At 50.0% G+C, this 16,109-nt stretch overlaps 1 protein-coding gene across 3 annotated transcripts in view; it reads right to left on the reverse strand.

The window, feature by feature from the left end:
- Positions 1-350: 350 nt before the first annotated feature.
- DYM (dymeclin) overlaps positions 351-16,109 on the reverse strand; it is a 395,381-nt gene continuing 379,622 nt past the window's right edge. For all 3 annotated transcript variants that reach the window (XM_005886705.2, XM_070361533.1, XM_070361534.1), the window contains one exon: positions 351-2,596. In XM_005886705.2, the coding sequence (XP_005886767.1) occupies positions 2,447-2,596 (150 nt within the window). In that variant the 3' untranslated portion in view covers positions 351-2,446. The remainder of the gene's footprint in view (positions 2,597-16,109) is intronic.

The following is a 16,109-nucleotide window of genomic DNA, read 5'->3' on the forward strand; positions in this document are numbered from 1 at the left end:
TCTGCACTGCTGAATGGTGGCCATTCTGTGATGCCGACCTTGCAAGGCTGTTGTGCACAGATCCTGCGACACCAGCCTCAATGGGCGATGGGACCAGAGCTACAGTTCTGAAGCTTGTTTGCACAGTGCCTTGAACTCTTAAGGAAAGGCGCTACTGCGAGGAGCACATTCTTTTAAAAACAAACAACATGATAGATGACACACTGCAAAAACAGCTCTGTATCTTGGGCAAAATCAGATGTGAGTTTACATGCAAACACACAGTGAATGATCCTGTGTTGCCTCATTCTACATGTTTTTACTTTGTGGAAAATCGAAAAAATTTCTAAAGCAAATTAATGCAAGCGTAATTCAAGTTTATCATTTTAAATTTATTGTCATGTAATAAATCTTTCACAAAAATAAAGAAAAGCCTCTGGAGGGTTTGCAGAGCTGAGGCAGTGATGCGGTGGTGTCTGGAGCGTGTGCTCGCATGCTGCCTCTGGGGCCGCAGCCCCAGCTGAACTTTTAGGCCCGTGAGGACCTCTACTGTGTGGTTGATTAAGAGCTGGGGGCGGGGGAGGACACTGTTGGACAGCGGAGCTGTGGGGGCACCCGGGGAAGAGACTGCACCGCTCCCCTGTCAAGGCTCTCTTGGGTTTGCCCTGTGGCCGAGTGCTGGGGACTCCAGGCCTCCTGTGGGCAGAACTGACAGGCCTGCAGCCCAGTGACTGTCCCACGCCACTGCACGCTCCTCAGCCTCTTAGGACAGTGCTGGGGTCCTACCAGGGGCTCCTCTGTGCCACGTGACCCTTTCAAATAGCTGTGTTTTGGTTTAAAGGAAAGGAAGCAGATCAGAACGCTTGGGAAACAAATTAAAGCTATGTATCACGCTTCCATAGAGGAAATATAAATAACTGCGGCCTGAAATGGGCATCCAGTATTTTCCCCTTTTTGATTGGAGGACTCCGCCTTCCACCTTCACACTGCCTCCCCCACAGGCCAGATTAAGCAGAAGCCCTTCACAGGCCTCACCTGCTGGTCTGAGGCCCTGTCCGTGACCTTCAGGGAAACCCCAGGGTCCCAGCCACTGGTGGAGACTCTCAGGGGCCTGAGGCTGAGGAGGCAGCAGCCAGACCGCACATCCATCCAGCGCCTCAGCCAGCCAGCCTCGGGGAGCTCTGGTCTCACCCCTGTCCTGCCGATGATGATACCGGCCGGCCTCGGATACTGCCGAGAGGACGGGCAGCCGGGCTTCTCGGGGGAACCACACAAAGGCGCGCTGGTGCCTCACGTTTCACCTTCCCAGGGCTCCGCGTGAGAGAAGATGGTCAAAGGGACTCTGGTCGCCAGCCCGGGGACAGGAGAGAAGCTGCTTCCGATACAGATTAGGCAACAGCAGGTTGGAATGGGCGCCTCCCATGCAGAAAAGCACGCAACTTTTGTGTCTTTGAGACTGAAACCAGGCCCAAAGGGGTGGCTGGGGGCCCAGAGCGGGGCCCTAAAGGCCCATCCCTTCTGTCCTCGGTGCCCGTGGCTCTGCTCGGGGCAACCCTGGCGGCCTCGTCCCTCAGAGGAGCTCAGGGAGCCAGCTGTGGCTCAGGCTCACACAGGCCCCAGAAGAGTTTAAACAAAGTCAGAGACGGACAGGAAAACATGTCTTTCATCTCGTGTGGAACACTGTATTAATCAAATTGGTCTCCTTTTTCTACTGGTCTGGTTGAAGAAAAAAAGACTGCTTTCAAAATGAAGCTTTTCTTTTCCTAATGATTAATACAGAGAAGATTAACTTAATTTGTGCTAGACTCCAATTTAATTCAGCTATAGCTCAGAGGCCAAATCCACAGAAAAGCTAATCCAGGCTTCATGAGGAGGAGCCATTTCTTTCTTTGAGGAAAAGATGTGGAGGATCTAGAGGCTTGTATCCAACTGCCCAGGCTTCCATCACGGGTCCTCTGAAAGGCCACTACACACATACACGGCTTCATTTCCTTATTAATTCCTGTCCTGTCATCTTTTCAGATTGATATTTCTCAATGTTGAAACACAAACACACCACACACACACACTCTCAGAACAAAAATCCTGAGCATGCAAAAAAGAAAAGAAAAAGAAGTATGCACTGGTAAAGTGTTGTGTGCCTAAGGCATCAGGTTTCCTGGAAAAGCTGTAGATTTTTGGTTTAGAAATAAGATTGCATGTGAAATAGCTGGTTTTTACATTTATTACGGTTGCGTACCCCCTCCCACTTTTTGCACTATAATCTAAACTGAGTGATCTACTGCCAACTGGCACCGATTCTCCAAACCCACGTGCGCAAGGGAAGCACGCCTGTGTGATCCTCTTTAATAGAAGACGCACCAGGGAATCTGTCTACCTCCGTTCCCCAGAAAGAACATAAGCAGAAGGGCTGCGGCTGGAGGCGGGTGGAGGCCGGGTCGGGTAGGGGGCGGGGAACGGGCCGCTCTCAGTCGGAATCCATCGTGAACAGCTGGATGTCCTGTGGGTTCCAGTAGACGCCTACTGCCGAGTTGTACACCAGGGACCAGACGTAGGGGATAAAAAACTCCTCGGGCTGCTCCTCTTCCACATATTTGAATTTCAGTTCTGGAAATTTCTGCAACAAAAACAAGATGAGGCGATCAATCTCAGAGGCCTGTGTGAGAGCAGCAGGAGTTTGTACACGGTGTGTGGGGGGCGCAGGGGGCCCATCTCCCCTGACAGGGCAGGGGGCCTGGGAGCCCTGGGCCACAGAACCAGCCTCCCGATGATCCCCTGGAGGCCGGGTGAATCCCCCTCGGGAAGGGCACACAAGTCCACCGGCCCTGGTCAGGGACATCAGTGTGCTGAGAGCAGCAGGGCCCGGACAGGTCACGAGGCGAAGCGAGAGACATCAGGCGGGAAAGCAGGCCCTGCCCAAGGCAGACAGTGTTCAAGCAGAGACTGTTGCGTGGCTGGAGTCCCGTTGGCTGCGTCTCCTTGAGACGCCTCCCCTCTCAGGGCTGAGTCACCTTGGAGGCAAGGACGTCCCCCCCCACAGCTCCTTGGCCTTGACTATGCGGGCTGGCAGCGCCATGGACCCGGGCGGACGTGGCGGGTGGGGGCACTCCAGCCCTGCGGAGCGGGCAGCAGAGGGGAGCCTGGCTCTGCCATGCTTCCGGGCGGCCTGGCTGCACTCTGCAGTCCCGGGTGAGAAGGAAGAACACGTGCAGATTCCTGGAAGTGGCACTTTCACCGCAGTGTTTCACCAGGATTGGGCTTCTCATTTTCTAATCTTACTCCTGGTCTATTATTCTAGCCAGGGCAGGGGAAGTGATGTCCTCCCACCTCTTTGGCAGCCAAGGAGCCTGGGGTCCCCAAAGGTCCCTGGTGGGGCTGCTTCCCAGGCCAAGGTGGTATCAGCAGGAGTGGCTGCAGTTTGGTGACCTGTGTCCCAGGTGGGGCGGGGACAAGGGGCAAGTGTCCCAGAAGGTCGAGGGGAGGGCTGAGAGAGAGAAGAAGGGAGATGCACACACAGAACGCATGGCCCACGAGAGCAGGGATTCGAAATTCACCGTGTTTGTGGCTGTGTCCCCTTAGAGAGTGGTCAGACACTTAACAAATGATTTGATGTATGACTCAAAGAAGCAATCAACCACATAAGGACCAGTTACGTCCCAGACACAATGGTGAATGCTTCACGTGTATTATGGTGGTCAATCTCCCTTAGTGAGTCACTCATTCATTACGCTATTGCTTGAATGTCTGCTCCTCTGCACACCAGGCAGTGTGTGCATCAGGGCCTCAGGATGCACAGTCCCTGTCCTCACAGAAGGGTCCTTCTCATGGAGCAGAGGGACAAAGAAGCGGCAGCCACAGAACAATGATAACAGAGTACAGTAAGTCCCCTACATATGAATGAGCTCTGTTTCGAGAACACGTTTGTAAGTCCAACCAAGTTAGCCTAGGTACACACCTGCCACAACTGGCTACCTAGTGCTGTGATGTAACAGATTCATGATACTTCTCAGACAAACGATATAGGACAAACCCCCAACACAAAGGAAAGAGTTTTAATCTTACAGTTCAGTGCTTTGAAAGACACAGTCGTATAGCGCAGCTGGCACACAGGGGCTGGCACCGAGTGACCAGCAAGAATTACTGGCTGCAGGAGGGAGAGGAGGTGGGAGATGGCCGAGCTGAAGGATCGTCAGCAACAGGAGATGGAGGGCGAGCTGCAATTTCACTTCTGCCTGATGTTGATCGAATGCATCTCTGAAAGTTTGAAACTTGAAGGTTTGTACGTAGGGAACTTACTGTCGTAAGAAGGGAGTTCCACTACGGAAGGACTAGTGGCTACAGAGGCCTTCGGGAGGTGGAGCGGCAGCCAGGTGAAGAGGGAAGCGAGCGCCTGCTGAGGGACAGCAGGCAAGGAAGGCATGAGGCGCTTTTTGCTGGAAGCAAGAAGAGGGACAGTGGGGGAGCCAGCCCTGGGGAGCAGGCCCAGAGGGGAGGATGGAGTCGCATGAAGAGTCCTGGCCTCCACTCAAAGGTCCTTCAAAACCTTTGAAGGGTCTCAGAAGGGGGCTTGATGGGAGAGACTTTGTGCAGGGACCACTTGATCACAGAGTGGAGAACTAGAGGGCACTGGAGGGGACAAGGCCTGGTCCAGGTGAAGGGCAAATGAGCCTGAACTAAAATGAGTTAAAAATTTGTAAACAAAAAGTGAGGGTGTCGGGGGAGGGGTGGTGGTGGTAGGTGGTGGGTTAGGGGCTAAGAGTGGGGAGGGAGTAAGGGAGTGACACACACGGAGTTCCCTGGTGGCTCAGACAGCAAAGAATCTGCCTGCAATGTTGGAGACTTGGGTTTGATCCCTGGGTTGGGAAAAGCCCCTGATGGCTACCCACTCCAGTATTCTTGCCTGGAGAACCCCAAGGACAGAGGAGCCTGTTGGGCTAAAGTCCATGGGGTCACAAAGAATTGGACACGACTGAACGACTAACATTTTCACTTTTTCACTTTCACACAGAGTTAGAGATTTTTCAGATAACCTGTGCAGTGATTAAGACTAAACATCTAAATACTGGATCCTCAGAGTTCCAGAATGATGACTGTGGGGGGGGGGCGGTTAAGCAGGAAATGCTTTGTGGCAAGTAGAGTTTTGAGTTAAATTTTAGTAAAATGTATAGGAAATCATGGAAACGAGGGTCCTCTGGTCATGGCTGTTACCTCAGCATACCACGATGGCACAGTCCTCATCTGTTATAGCTTTAATGGAAACCAACTTTATTCTACGGCTCCCAGGGCATCAGTAAATACAGTCTATACACAAATGGGATTTATAAGCGGCCCAGACTTCAGCCCTACCTACCGCTATATCCGCCCTCATACATTTTATCCCATACTGTGCAAAATGATTCAGGTTTAATGCAAACCCAGGCCTTTCAGGGCACCACTGTTTCCGAATCAGTTCTCTCCTCTCCTCAGTGCAGGCTAACGGTCTCGGTGTGTGCTGAGGGCCGTGTTGGTTCTGGTGCACGGGGACAACTTCTTCCGCTGGGCTCCGGGGGCCAGTCTGGTAGACAAAGCACGAGCAGCGGGGGACGCGGCACTACTTCTGGCACTTACTGGTCTGACTGGAATTCAGTCAGTCCCCCGGCTTTCCATCCTGCGGGATTCCTCCCACCCTGGGCCCACAGTCTCTGGGCGTGCCACAGATGCTCAGCAGCTGGGTGGTCTCTGGGGACTGGGAATCCTTGATGAGCCTCCTCACGTGCTCTGCGTCGCTTCTGGCCTGGCACGGAGTTCTCAGGTATGGGGACAGGGTTCGTGGAGGTGGCAAAAGGTCTTTGTCATGGAACCGGGTGTTTTATAGGTCGCAGCACAATGATCTTCTTTTCCATGAAAAACCTGCATCTGTAGCAACAGGGTGCACTGAGCGGCTGCCACCAACCGAGCACTCCCTGAGCACCAGGCCGGTCTAGAAGCTCCCCTGACGTGTCGTGGTCAGTCACCACGGTGTCCTGGCGAGGCCCACGTGGCCAACTCCACAGACAAAAGGTGAGGTGGGGCCTGGAGCAGCTGATTGGCCCGGTTCAGGTTACACAGCATGTGGGGAGGAGTCAGGACTGGAGTCTGGGTCTGACTTGGTGGGAAAGTCTGACAAGAGATCCCACAGTCAGCCAACTGCTCTGTCCCAGATCCAGTTCTCCAAGGCTCCAGGGGCCCTTTCACTGTATGGATAGAGCCTAGCACACACACTGCTGGTCCTGAAAGACATGACCAACCCCACAGTGATGTCAGGCATCAAAAAAGTGGGGCTTCCCTGGTGGTCCAGTGGTTAAGAATCCACCTTGCAATGCAGGGGACACCGGTTCAGTCCCTGGTCCGGGAAGCTCCCCATGCCTCGGAGCACGTAAGTTCGAGAGCTACAACTACTGAGTCCAAGTGCAGCCCCCACTGCAGCCTGCACACCTAGAGAAGCCGCCGCGATGAGAGGCCCACAGGCCTCAACAGGAAGACAGCTCCCGCTCTCTGAAACTAGAGAAAGCCCCCACACAGCAGTGAAGACCTAGCACAGCCAAAAAAAAAAGAACCAAGAAAGTATGGTGGACTGTGTGTGTGAAGAAGAAATAAGCTTCACCCTCTAATAATGAGGATGCAAGTCCTAGCTCTCGGAGTGGCCTCAGCTCTAGAAAACCTTTAACACTGTCTTGGAGGGGAGGGAGTGGGCCGGGGGCTCAGAGGTGGCGGCTTGAAACCTGCCCCCCAACACAGCAATGTCTCTTTCAGCTGGAATAATAGCATCCCACATTTTCAAGTGGGAATGTCACCAATATGACGCATTTCTGGTTGTTAGTGACAAAAATGACTAAAAGACGTGAAGCCTTTTCTCCATCAAGTGACTATTCAGAGGTTTTCCTATGAAGGCAGGCCTCAGGAAAGGACATGAGGCAGCTTACCCGAGACCGCTTTCTGTCCCTCCAGGGAGGGTGGGATGGAAATAAAATGAGCAAACTGCTTTCTCAAGAATTCCCTCCAATTAAATAAAAGAAACTTAGGCAAGAGCTGCTCAGTGGGATGGCACTGCATTCATGCGCTGGCACCAAGTCTACTTGCCCTCATGGTTTTGGGGAAACTCTGACGACTCTTGCGTTAGGACGAGTCATGAGTCAAACGTTGCCTTTAGGTCACACGCAGCTGGGCCAGATCCAGGAAAAGGCCATCAGGAGAAGCGCCTGGCACCCCCCACAGCTTCCCTTTCTAACACCTGGTAGAAACGAAGCTGAAAATGCCTTGTTTTTATTTTTGCGCGAGTTTACTTCAAAATAATCCATCTCACTCTGGAGAGAGTAGTATACAAAACCTGCATGTAGGATAATACCCAGGTGAATATCCATAGATAACAGTACATAAAAGTAATATGAAATACTATAAAGCTTACTTGACAATAGCAGACATGTATTTCATTACAAAGTTTTTCAAGCTGATCAATGATTATACAAGTTCTCCATCAAAGCTTAATCAATTCTGAGATTATGGATAACATTTATAGCTACCGTAACTGATTACCTATTACATGGCAGGCATGTTCAAACACATGACATATAGTTACTCATTTAATCTTTGAAGTAACTAGAAAAAGCATCTGAAAAACAGGCACATGATCTGAGTTCTAGCCCCAGCTTTTCCCATCCATCCATCCATCCATCCATTCATTTATTCAGCAAAACTTCCTGAGAGCCTACTGTGTAGCAAGCACAGTACTAATAACATAGCTGTAAATAAGATGTGCATAATTTCAGCATTTAAGAGCTAAGAGTCCACTCATGATTAGCCAGGTGACTTGGGAAAAGTCTTGTATCCTCATTCCGACTTAGGCTCTTAAAAGATAAGAGTTTACTCTACTCTGAGATTTTGAATTTAACCATTCTGTTTACTTCACATAAATGAGATTAAGTGCCTAATACAGATGAAGCACTCAATAAATGTTGGCTATTATTACTGACATTAAAGTGACATGCAAATGTAAGGTATTTAAAATGCTCTTATTTTAGAACTTTTAGTAAGAAAATTCAAAGTCTAGAAATACCACCTTTGGCCTTGTCCCAAGCCCATTTCTCATATTTTACCCACGTGGACATTTCTAGCCTGGCAACCCCATTTCCTGACTGTTAATACTAATAGAAACGTAAAGAACCTGAGCCTTCCCACATAAAAACCTGGGAAATGCACTGACAAATGGCTTAAAAGCGACAGACTTCTCTTCATTAACGTTTTTAAAGAACAAAGTTTGGTCACAGCAAAGGTAGGTTCTGAAGAATGGCCTTCTGTCTGTCTGGATCCTCACTTGTTGAATCGAGAGCTGTATAAACAAATGCATGCCTTCCTGTCTGTGCATGTCCCTGTGCTGCAGCTAGTTAGCCGGAAGGGAGGTGGGGCTTGGCTCTGAGGGGAGTTTAGAGCCATCCTGATGAGAAGAGAGGGGTCACCTCGAAGCTATATTTGACATCAGTCTCCCTGGATAATTCTGTGGCAAACGCAACAACCTCCAACAGGGGTGTGGCGTCTAGCTCCGAGAGGACACGGCTGGAGAGGCTGCGGTGGCCAGGAGTGGGGACGCCAGGCCTCCTGTTAGCTCACAGAGCCCACCCAGCAGGGGCGCTCTGAGGAAGGGACACACCGAGGGTGCCCAGGGCCCAGGGTCGTGGGTCACTTCACCCATGACTACCCACTAACCAGCAGCACCTCTCAGCTCATTGGCTGGTCTCCTTCACAGCCATCGGGGTTGAGCTTGCATATGTGTTCGTTCACTTGGGTGCCATCTGTTCCCCTCCAGAACGCAGGCCGCAGGGAGGCAGGGCCCTCGCTAAGACGACAGCATCTAGCACGCCACTGACAATGAGGACACGTTTGCTGAACAACGAATTAAATGAACGAGTGCATGCCTTCAACTCTACACATAACCCTGTGACATACGACTATTAACTATGTTGAATGGATAAGACAACCAAGGCTCAAAAGGACAAATAAGACGCCAAAGAGGACAGAGCTAGGAAGTGGAGGAGCTGGAGGCCAAACAAAACTACACCTCTCCCCTGCGCGCCCCTCAGAGTCGATAGGGACCCAGCTGTGCGTTTGTTTAAAATGTCTACATCCCACACGGACGGGGGGTTTTCACGTCTCTCTAGTAATGATAAAGAACCTCAAGCATTTCTTCCGCATTCCCAGCCGCTAAGTCACTAGCCCTCTGTGCTTGAGCATCCTCATGGGAGTGGACGGGACTGCTCCCCAGCTCTGGAGCCCAGGTGGCCCGGGGCTGGGGGTCAGGAGGCGTCGGCCCTCTCCTGGCTCGGCCACTGGCAGGCTGAGCCGCATGGGGCAAGTCACAGCGTTTCTGCAGGACTCAGTTCTCTCGCCTTGTAGAAAATGAAGGGCCCTGGGCTTCTTCTGAGTCTCCTGGGTGTGACTTTATGAGATGACCCCAGTAAGGGCTCCACTTTGGGATTCTCTGCATGCCCCCCAGGCTCTGCTGGGTCCACCTGGAGAAAAGGGCTGGATGAGTTGGGTTGAGGGACAGCCCTCAAGTCAAGCACTTGCAGGCTGCCACTCAGCCAGGCATCACCTGGGGGCAGTCTCAGCGGAGAGGGTCAATATCTGAAGGTTCCTGAGCTGTCCTGGGGGCTGACAACAGTTGGGTTTTAAAGGCTAAGACTCCCCAAATGCTTAACAATCAAGACACACATGAGGCTGTGGTTGGCCTGCTGAGGTCTGAGAGCTCGTGGCTAAGTGGGCTGAGGTCCCAGGCGTGGCTGCTTCCATGGAGTGTGTGCCACTGGACACAGGGCAACCTAGAGAGCAAGCAGAGACAGAGGGGCACGGACACATTTCTGTTACTAGCAAAACCCAAACACTGCAGACAGTACACGTTCACGGCCCTCGAGTTCTAGTACCAGCTCTTCCCTCCTCAAGGGAACAAGTGGGCTGAGGGTTATTTGCTTGAAATTTTTCACCAGCACTTAAAAGGTTCAGAAAAGGGGGATAAAGCATAAACAGTAAGAAAAACAGAGCATTTTCTCCAGGATTGGCTATAACAAAACAAACGTAACAAAGCACAAGGTAAAAAGCTTTCTCTTTCCTGCAATGAGTTGTTTTTAAGACAGTGTACTGGGAAGATTTTAAAAGGGCGAATAATAGGCATAAATCATAAGAGTTTGGAAAACACCATTCAGTCAGTCTGACTGAATGGGAGCACAGCCTCTGCATAACGAACCCTGTCCAAGGAGCACCGAATTTGACACCCTTCCCAACGTCTCCCTGTCTATCGAGTCGGAGAGCGAGCCCACCTGGGTTGAGACTGAAACAGACATTCTTAAAAAAATGTGCTCCTCTAAAAGAGATCTGTAGATGGTGATTGCAGCCATGAAATCAAAAGACGCTTACTCCTTGGAAGGAAAGTTATGACCAACCTAGATAGCATATTCAAAAGCAGAGACATTACTTTGCCAACAAAGGTCCGTCTAGTCAAGGCTATGGTTTTTCCAGTGGTCATGTATGGATGTGAGAGTTGGACTGTGAAGAAGGCTGAGTTCTGAAGAATTGATGCTTTTGAACTGTGGTGTTGGAGAAGACTCTTGAGAGTCCCTTGGACTGCAAGGAGATCCAACCAGTCCATTCTGAAGGAGATCAGCCCTGGGTGTTCTTTGGAAGGACTGATGCTAAAGCTGAAACTCCAGTACTTTGGCCACCTGATGCAAAGAGTTGACTCATTGGAAAAGACTCTGATGCTGGGAGGGATTGAGGGCAGGAGGAGAAGGGGACGAAAGAGGATGAGATGGCTGGATGGCATCACTGACTCGATGGACACGAGTTTGAGTGAACTCCAGGAGTTGGTGATGGACAGGAAGGCTTGACATGCTGCAATTCATGGGGTCGCAAAGAGTCGGACACGACTGAGCAACTGAACTGAACTAAAAGAGATGCTGGGAAAGATTAAAGGCAATAGGAGAAGAGGGTACAGAGAATGAGACAGTTGGATGGCATCACTGACTCAACGGACATGAGTTTGAGCAAATTCCGGGAGAAACAGTGAAGGACAGGGAAGCCTGGTGTGCTGCATGCAGTCCACGGGATCGCAAAAAGTCAGATACGACTTCACAGTTGAACAGCAACAACAACAATACTCTTAGAACTCTGAGAGCTAAGGAAAAGAAAGACAAAAAGCTCTATTCACACTAAAGACACTGGGGACACATTTTGTTAAGATTCAGCCCAAGAAATGTCATAGTCTGAATGTCAGATCAACAACCTAGAAAAAGTCACTTTTTCCTCTGCTCTTTTCTCACCTGTGAAGAACGCTAATGCCATCCTGCTCGGGCTCAGGGAGGCCCAGGTTCCTCACTTGAGAGCATCTTCACTCCTGACCCGGTCAGCAGGGCCCAGGCCACCGGGCTCTTCCCTACTCTGAAGCTGTCCTCCCCCTGTCTACCTCATCTCCTTTTTTGCCTTCTAAGGCCCCTCTTTGGGCCTCAGTGAGGGACTCCTGGGTAGATGGGCTTGAGAACCCACTGAAGATCCGGGAAAGCAGAGGAGGGGGCTCTGGGGGGGATGGGGGCTTTGGTGTGACAGTTATGGCAAAAAGGGGTGAGGAGAGGGCGGGGAGCTGGTCACCGCAGGCCCAGGCGTTCAGCCATCTCCTTCTGAGACAGTTGTGACTCAGCTCAACAAGGAGGGAAAACCCATCTCTCAAGCTCAGGGCTTGGTCTCAATCCAAAGCTACTTACAACAATCTTGTTGTTTTGACTTTTGGAGCCAGAGGTAATGCTAGACTCTCTCGAGTTTGGCCGGAATGTTTTTTATCAGCTCCAGTGAATCAACCCACCGCAGTGGGACATCCGGACGCCCAGCCCAGAGACAAAGCAAAGGTCTGATTTGGTGGTTGAGACTCGGGTATAATAAGCAGACCAAACGCTTTAAAGACTGTCTCTGCTGTCAGCCATGTGATCTGGTGGAAACCCACAGGAAGTTCAGTGAACAGATGTAGGGCTCAACTGCAATAATTTTATTACCGCAAAAGTTCAATGGAGTTTTCCCCCTTCCACCATTTATATAGATAGCATCAGAAACTCTAGCAAGTCCCTGGCGTGGCTCCAGAAAGTTTAGTGCGATTTAAAATCAAACAGCTAGACAGCACATTACAAAAAATTCTTTCAAAGACGGTATCAAGCCTCTGAATAGACAAGTGATGGGTGATGGCTGGCAACAAGGCAGCCCGTCACTACTGGGAGATGGTGTGGCACGGGGTGGGAGAGGCGAGTCGCTGCCAGTGGCATGCCCCGGGGCGGTGGTGGTCAGGTTCTGTGCACATGGAAAGCAAACTGATTTCAAGATCCCTGTCATAAGATATCCCGGTAGGCATTTACACACAATTATTTCATCGAGGGTGAACTGGGGATGAAGAACCAGTTTCCCTACTATGCCTTCCCTGATTTAATCTCACTGTCTAATGTTGGGTCCCTCAGGAATGGGTCCTTAAACTAAACACAGGAGGTGAGCGCCAACTCTATATAAAGCATTACACTTGGAGGAAAGGAGGAAAGGAAAAGGAATAATTGCTGCTCCTCTAACAGGGGGATAAGTTAGCAGGAGGAATAAGAATGGTGGGAGCATGACACAAGATGCAAGGGACGTGCCCCAGGCAGACTGGCTAACACTGGGGTCAGACGACCGTGGGTGGGCTTGAATGGCAAGCTCTACGAGAAGCATCCATATGATCAATTCAGCTAAATTACAATCTGAACAACCTGAACTGCAGGCTCTTCTTTGTGTGATGGAATCCACTGTAAATGGATCAAATATTATTGTTAACTGACATAAAGGAGATAAGCACTGGACTGTGAAAAACAGCAACACTGGATGTGGAGCAGTCCTATTTTATGCAAATTAGTTTCAAAGTGAATGAAAAACTAAATTCAAAGTATAGAAAATTAGAAGGGGTCATGTGTTTTTACTTTAATCTAATTTTATTTTTTGGGGCTTCCCCGATAGCTCAGTTGGTAAAGAATCCATCTGCAACGCAAGACCGGGGTTCAATTCCTGGGTTGGGAAGTTCCACTGGAGAAGGGATAGGCGACCCTCTTCAGTATTCCTGGGCTTCCCTGGTGGCTCAGGTGGTAAAGAACCCACTTGCAATGAAGGAGACCTGGGTTGGATCCCTGGGTTTGGAAGATTCCCTGGAGAAGGGAAAGGCTACCCACTCCCATATTCTGGCCTGGAGAATTCCATGGACTGTATAGTCCACAGGGTCACAGAGAGTCAGACACGACTGAGTGACTTTCACTTCCGCCTGCACCGTGTGGGGTGCAGGATCGAATCCACATTCCCTGTAGTGCAAGCGTGAAGTCCTACCACTGGACTGCCAGGGAATTCCCTAAAGGGCCATTTATTAAAAATTATAAATTAAGAGGTACAAAGCTGACATGTCTGTCATGAGGTGGCTCAGAATACAGTCATGATACCTTGCATGTCTAAGCGCACGATGGCTGGCTAGGCAGCGGGCACTTTTGGGATCTCCCTGGGAAGAAGAGAGCTACAAGGTGAGCAGGCATGCTAAGTCGCTCAGTGTCTGACTCTGCAACTCCATGGACTGTAGCCTGCCAGGCTCCTCTGTCCATGGCATTCTCTAGGCAAGAATACTGGAGTGGGTTGCTGTTTCCTCCTCCAGCTGATCTTCGCAACCCAGGGATCAAACCTGCATCTGTCTCCTGCATTGGCAGGCAGGTTCTTTACCACTAGTGCCACCTGGGAGACCCAGGGTGAGTGGACACCTATGAATATTTTGAAAGCTCTGGCCAGAAGACCACCTCTGAGATTACAAGGGACACTAATGGCTCTGTGACTGGTGGCAAAACAAAACAAAACAAAACAAACTCTTAGGAAAAACAGAAAGATACAATATAAGATTGAGCCTATACTTGCGATGAATTCTCCACCATCGCACCATCAGCCAGAATCTGAAGCCTGCTGGAGTCTGAAGTCAGACTCTCTCTCACAGGTCCAGGTTAAAGGGGGTCATGAAATGGGGATGTCTTCCGTTTGAAATTTCTCTCTTTTTTCGGGAGAAGGGGCACTGGTAGGGCAGCCTGCAGGAGCAGGAAGGAAGAACAGGCTCTCCTGCTACAGGGAGAGTTTGAGACAGGCCTTGACAAGTGGGTACTGACCTGTAGGGGCTGAGGGGGGGGCAGGGAGGAAGCTGGCATTGTTCGTGGCGAGACGTTGTGAGCAAACACTGAGGCTGACGACACACTTGCAGGCCTGGCAAGTTGTAGGGCCTGGACACAGGCTCCAAGGCCAGCAGCTGGGGATGTTGCTGGAAAGGAGGGATGAAGACAAGAGGGGCCTCGAGGGCTGGGACAACACATCGATTCATTCAGTGCGCCTAGAATTGAGAGAAGAGGCACGCTGGGGATAGATATTTCTAATTTAAACATCATTAGCTCTGAGATGGCAGTTGAAGTTGCCAAGTGTGTAAACTCAAGAAGACTGAGCTGCAGTACTGAGTACTGACTGAGTATTGATTGAGTATTGTAGTATTCAAAACCCTGTTCTAAAGGCAAATCAATTTGAATACAGAAGACTGGGAGGAGAAGAATGTTTTGATTCCATGGTAGGAGATGAAGGGTAAAAGTTAAGAATTCACTGGCAGAACTTCTTGGCTGAAAGCCAGCCCAGAGGGGAGCCACAGATGACTGGAAAAGTGTATTCTTCCTGCAGTGGGCTCCTTATTTTGGACAGGACTCAGATACCTAGGGCTTCCCTCATAGCTCAGTTGGTAAAGAATCTGCCTGCAATACAGGAAACCCTGGTTTGATTCCTGGGTTGGGAAAATCCACTGGAGAAGGGATAGGCTACCCACTCCAGTATTCTTGGGCTTCCCCTGTGGCTCAGCTGGAAAAAATCCATCTGCAATGAGGAAGACCTGGGTTCAATCCCTGGGTTGGGAAGATCCCCTGGAGAAGGGAACGGCTACCCACCCCAGTATTCTGGCCTGGAGAATTCCATGGACTGTAATAGTCCATGGGGGTCACAAAGAGTCAGACACAACTGAGTGACTTTCACTTTCAGATACCTGGTTAAGAGAGTGAGACCCCAGGGGAAAAAAAATGCATTACTAGGAAATAAAAGTCCAAGTAGAATAAAAGCTCCATGAGGGCAGGGATTTTTTTTCCCCCTACTGATGCATCCACCAGTGTGAAGATTGCCACGGACTTGAGAGATATTTGCGTAGTGAATGAATAAACGAATGAATGAAGAGGTAAAAATTGCTGTTTGTAAAAAACTCAGAGTTATTGGCAGGGTGGGGGTGGGGTGAGGTGGGTGGGTGGCAGATTCCCCTGGTAGCTCATCTGGGAAAGGATCCACCTGCAATGCAGAAGAACCTGGTTTGATCCCTGGGTTGGGAAGTTCCCCTGGAGAAGGGATAGGCTACCGATTCCAGTATTCTTCGGCTTCCCTGTTGGCTCAGATGGTAAAGAATTCGCCTGCAATGTAAGAGACATGAGTTCGATCCCTGGGTTCGGAAGATCCCCTGGAGGAGGGCATGGCAACCCACTCCAGTATCCTTGGCTGGAGAATTCCCATGGACAGAGGAGCCTGGTGGGCTGCAGTCCGTGAGATTGCCAAGAGTCTGATATGACAAAGCGGCTAAGCATTTTGGGGAGGTGGGGGACAAGAGGGAAAAATTGAGTCCTGTACACTGGATGAGTCATAGGAATAACTGCTCAATTTATTTGGGACAAAATGAGCCAAATTAATTTGAGATGCAAATGAACTGACTTACTGGGATTTGGGGGCAATACTTAACAAACTCAATAGATTAACTTACTTCTCAAACTACCTGTTCTCCTTGCTCACCACCATCCTACCACCGTCATAATCTGGCTTACCTAGGAAACTGGATCCTGGATAACGGATGACATTAATATAGATAGTCACGGTCATATTTTATATTTCAATATATACCTAATTATGGAAAATAAATGAGTTCATAAACATGCGCTAGTCATGAACCGACACATAATATGTGACTGGAAAAAAGTTCATTTTTAATGAGTCCTTTACTTTTTCCTCTTGTCAACACTATAGTATGGTTT

This window comes from Bos mutus, chromosome 24 (genome assembly GCF_027580195.1).
Source record: "Bos mutus isolate GX-2022 chromosome 24, NWIPB_WYAK_1.1, whole genome shotgun sequence".
Taxonomy (NCBI): Eukaryota; Metazoa; Chordata; class Mammalia; order Artiodactyla; family Bovidae; genus Bos; species Bos mutus.